This window comes from Teleopsis dalmanni, chromosome 1 (genome assembly GCF_002237135.1).
Source record: "Teleopsis dalmanni isolate 2A chromosome 1, ASM223713v2, whole genome shotgun sequence".
NCBI lineage: Eukaryota > Metazoa > Arthropoda > Insecta > Diptera > Diopsidae > Teleopsis > Teleopsis dalmanni.
Window position 1 is genome coordinate 25,173,032 of NC_051846.1, and position 4,825 is coordinate 25,177,856.

A 4,825-nucleotide genomic window follows, 5' to 3' on the forward strand; every position below is an offset into this window, starting at 1 on the left:
CTAGTATTGTTTAGCGTGTTGTTAAATCTGGTCTAATATACAGTTATTAAATTAACTAAGCGAGTTCTTGGATTGCGAGTTCTTGGATTGGATTGGATTGCGTATGGGTCATTCAAAACCTACTCATGAGCACCAGTGAGTGGCGATCAGCCATTACTGTTCGTTTTGTAATAGCCCACCATCCATAAATGATATACTTAAGAATTGCTCTACTTTCGATTCTATTTTCAAAACAATCTGTTTTTGAACACATATTATAAAAAATAGTTCCACATAAAATAAAATTCTGATATATATATATATATATATATATATATATAATGAAGCGTGTAACTAAATTTCAGCTTAAAAAATAATAAAATAATTTTCTTATTTTGGTTATAAGATTTTATATTTTGTTAATTACAAATAATAAATAAATAAAATATATAATTATATATATAATATATAAAAAATATATTATACTTATTTATTTTAAAATATTGCCAGATTATAATTTCAGTTATCGCTAAGATCTTATTGATTAGCCTTTGTATTTTATTTAGACAATTATTAATTTTTAATCAACTGTAATTATTTATGAATATGTAAAAAATAGAAATTTAGTTTATATTATAGATAATAAAAGATTTTTACTTTCATTTCAGGTATATGCACGCAGTTGTATTGGTGATGGTCATGGACGTTCAGTGACAATGCAATCAATTTCAAGCAGCTTAAAAGTAAAGTTCTAACTATTTTTAATATATAACTTTTTAATTGCTTAATTTTTTTTTAAAGGAAACAATGAACCCGAAGGACATAATGACAGATGCTATTCACAATTTCCATCCACAATATCAACAATATACACAATATAGCTCAGGTTAGTTTGTTAGCTCTTTTGTATGAGAATGTTTATTTTTGTTTAGATTGCATGTAATATATATGCTGTTTGTTTGTTTGTTTTTTTTTTTATAAATATGTAGATATGTAGTAGTTAAATAATACTGATATTATGTTTTATTTTATTTAGTTAAGTTAAAAAATTATTTTTTTTTTCTAATTTCTATATATAAAATTACCTAAAGGTGTTGGGTTATATACACACATTCACAAAGCAATTTAAAAAAGATTAGTCAATTAGTCAATGTTACTTCACATAAAATATACACAATTTAAATATTATATTAGAGATTTTGTTTCTTTTGTTAAATATTTTTCTTTTATATTTTTATTTTTACAGAAGTAACTTCATCTCAACGTTATGAAAAACTCTAAAAATGCTACTGATTTCAAAATAAACCATTCCGTTTTAAAAGCTTAATTTTAAAAACTGTGACAAATAGTGTCAAAATGATATGGAAAAATTTAAAAACTATAAACGTATATATGTATACATGTATGAAATATGTTTTTTTCTTTATTTTGATGTTTAACTACGCTGTCAACCAAATTGCCTTTTAATTATTTGTACTTAAAAATTAAACTTGTAACTTAATTTAGTTTCAATATAATGCACATATAAAGAATAACTTTTTATTTTATTAAATTATTTTATATAGAAAAAGTCTTATGCTCATTTAGTATTAACCATTTTATTGTTTATTATTTAAAAAAAAAAATCGCAAATTTGAAAATTTTTTAATTTTATTTTTTACTTTTTGTGTGCATAAAACAAAGTGATTTTACTTTGGAACGTCAATTTAGTTTTAATTCTCATTTATATAAGTACTATATATATATACATATAATTTTTTTATTTAAGTTCAATAAGTTATAATTTCTGTGTACATTTTTTTAATACTATGAATTTTTTATAATAGAGTTTAATTAATTATAAGTTTTCTTTTTTATATAAGTATAAAGATTTATTTTCTAAAAGAAAGTATAGCTTCAATAGTTATTTGATATCTTGCAATATTAAGTATATATTTTATATATGTAATATCATTCCATAATCTACATACAGAATGCACAATTTATTAGATTCGTTTTTTTATTAAGTAATTTCTACTTATATACATTACAACTGTTAAATAAGTTGTGCTTTTCTCTGCCTTAATACAAATTACAAAAAAAATAAACAGATAAATTTAGTTAAGGTGGTACTTAAATACATTTTGTTTTATTTTAATCTTTTATTTCGATATTATAAATAATATTAAGAAAAAAAGTGCACTTATTAAATTAAGTAAAAAATAAAAAATATATATATAGCGATAATTGTTGTAATGAGTGTTTACTCTATGCTACAAAAATAAAAATATTAAATAATAAATTATAAATAAATTTATAAATATCTTATATAGTTGTTGTGTTTTGATTGTGAAAGTTTGTTATAGATCTGACTCTAAATTATGGCAGATGTTATTTGTACCCATATTTCAGCAAATTTAAAAATTTAAAAATATTAATTAATAAACTTGTATATATATATATATATATAGATTATTTTTTTTTGTATAAGTTTATTTTAATCATTATTAAAAATGATTATGCTTTAATTTTATAATATTTTGTGTATAAACAGAAAATAGTATTAATATCATTTTAAAAGGAGAACTTATTTTTAGCAGTAATTCTTTGCTAGTTTAACAATGGACAATTAAAGTAAAGTAATCCGTAAGTGTTGGACATTGGGCACTTAAGTGTTGCTTACACACATGTTATGCAGACAGTCAAGTTCAGATCAAGTGTAAAATTATTAATTAACTTAACTTAATTATTAAATTCTTTATCTAGAAAATTTCTAGTCTTTTTTTTTTTTAATTGTATATAAGAATTTCGGGAACCTATTGAATATTATATATATTATTTATATTATATATATAATAGTACATTTTTGACTTGAAAATTTGTAATATATTTTTCTATACATTGTATAAAGTACTTTAAGGAAACAATGGATATGTTGATATATTGTATATATTGTATTTCATATCTTAAGTTTTGTTCAAACATAAAAAGGATAAGGTAAAGGACTAGAAGACGTGATCACAATTAAGTATGCTGATATAGACATATGAAAAATCATTGCAAATGCATAATACACTAACAAAAATATTTGCATTTTAGTAAACACTTTTTATCCACACCTTTAGGTCTTTCGGCTATATATTTAACTAAACTGTATTATGTGTAAAGACATTATTTTTACTCTTTCAAAAATAAGTATTTTTAAAACTGTCGAAGTTTGTTAAATAAACAATTTATATAAACGTCTATATATTACTTCGAATAAGTGCTAATAGGATACCGAGTCGAATACTATTTCTAATAATATTCGAAGACAGTTCCAAAAAATATTTGTTTTTATAATTTGTATTTCTACTTTAAACATTTTGGTATGCATTTTAAAAATATTCTTGGCATAACGATTATAAATTTCTTAAAACTCTTTAGCATGTTTTTTATAACCAAATTAATTATATAGAAAATGTTATTTGCTTTAAAAATGTAATAATTTTCTATGGAAATAAATACATAATAAATAGGTGGAAAGAATTCTCGCGGCATACGTGTTTCTTCCTATGATCCAGACGATCCAAGTTGTAATGCATCACAGAATGGTATCGGCGGTGCTTCAACGAATGGTAGCGGTGGCATGAGTGGTTGTATTGCATCAAAGACTTTGGGTAATCAGCGAAAATTTATGCCTGGAGGACAACGTGTCGCAACGATAAGTCAAAATTATAATGAAAAAACCATGTTGTTGAGCAGTGATGATGAATATCAGTAATTATTGCTGTTAAAAATGTTTCAAAAATATCTTTATTATATGTTTTGTTTTTAAATGAATTGAAAAAGAATTATAAGGCTTTGCTGTACAATAAAAAAAAATAGAAATCAATATGTTCTATTGCTAACAGAACTATTTTTAAAATGTTATTATGTACATATATTTTTAAAAACATTGTATATTTATTATCTGAATTACTTTAAAAATAATGTGTTTTAAATTTATAAAAAAAATAACAAATTTTTATATATTTTAAATTTTATATTTATTATGTTTTGTTAATGTATATGTATCGTTTACAAAACTTGTTAATAGCGCAAATTTTTAAATATAAAATTAAAATAGATGTTATTTTATTTTTTGTACGCTTTGCACATTTTAAACTGAATTATTGAATAAAATTTTTAAGTAATTCATTCATAAGCACCAGAAATTAATAATTAAAAATTCTTAGATAATTTCCTTATAAATAGTATTGTTCAAAAGGTAAGGGTTTAAAGCATGGGTGCTTTGACCATAACTCTTTTTACACATTTGTGTTTGTAATGCCATTTGCTATACGACTTTACGCAATTGCCTGCTTTTTTGTTGGTAACGAAACTGGAGGAAAAATCTTCTAAAGTTACAAATAGCCCGTACCATTTGCTAGCCGGATTCATGTACGACTAAAAATTGGCTAAAATTGCACGCGGATTTAAAAAGTGGGCAACACTGGCTTAAAGATTGAAATTACTAGATTATATTATCTAATATATTAGTTATCAATTTAATTTAGTTTATTATAGTTTCGTTAAATGGTAGTATATAGATCTTTTTTGATCTATATTTTTACAAATACAAAATATGATTTCAACCCCACAAGAAAGTAAAACAAAGAAACTTTTCTAGCAAAGAAACTCTTTAAATAGAGAAAGGGTAAATAGTAATGAATTAGTATTGAAATAGTACTTAAAATTAAAAGTAACAACTATATAACAGTTAACTGTATCAATGTATAGCTGTCTGTACAAATTTTTTAAGTGAATTTATTTATAAAACAATTATAGCTCATTGATAAAATTTGGAAAAGTTTGAAAAACATAAGTACGGCATTGCTTTAGTTGT

The 4,825-nt window shown here is 22.5% G+C and overlaps 1 protein-coding gene across 1 annotated transcript; it reads left to right on the forward strand.

The window, feature by feature from the left end:
- The first annotated feature begins 636 nt into the window (after nucleotides 1-636).
- On the forward strand, nucleotides 637-3,800 carry LOC119670709 (transmembrane protein 184B-like). The gene is made up of 3 exons (XM_038081091.1): nucleotides 637-722; nucleotides 781-865; nucleotides 3,477-3,800. The coding sequence occupies exons 1-3, from the start codon at nucleotides 696-698 to the stop codon at nucleotides 3,719-3,721; spliced, it is 357 nt and encodes a 118-aa protein (XP_037937019.1). The 5' UTR covers nucleotides 637-695; the 3' UTR covers nucleotides 3,722-3,800.
- The last annotated feature ends 1,025 nt before the right edge of the window (nucleotides 3,801-4,825 follow it).

What these genes read in the sequence shown, in the direction of transcription:
- LOC119670709 (XM_038081091.1), top strand. Translation starts at nt 696, where the DNA reads ATGCAATCAATTTCAAGCAGCTTAAAA. An exon ending in CAATTTCAAGCAGCTTAAAA is followed by an intron (nt 723 to 780) that starts GTAAAGTTCTAA and finishes TTTTTTTTAAAG; the next exon opens with GAAACAATGAACCCGAAGGA. An exon ending in ATATACACAATATAGCTCAG is followed by an intron (nt 866 to 3,476) that starts GTTAGTTTGTTA and finishes CATAATAAATAG; the next exon opens with GTGGAAAGAATTCTCGCGGC.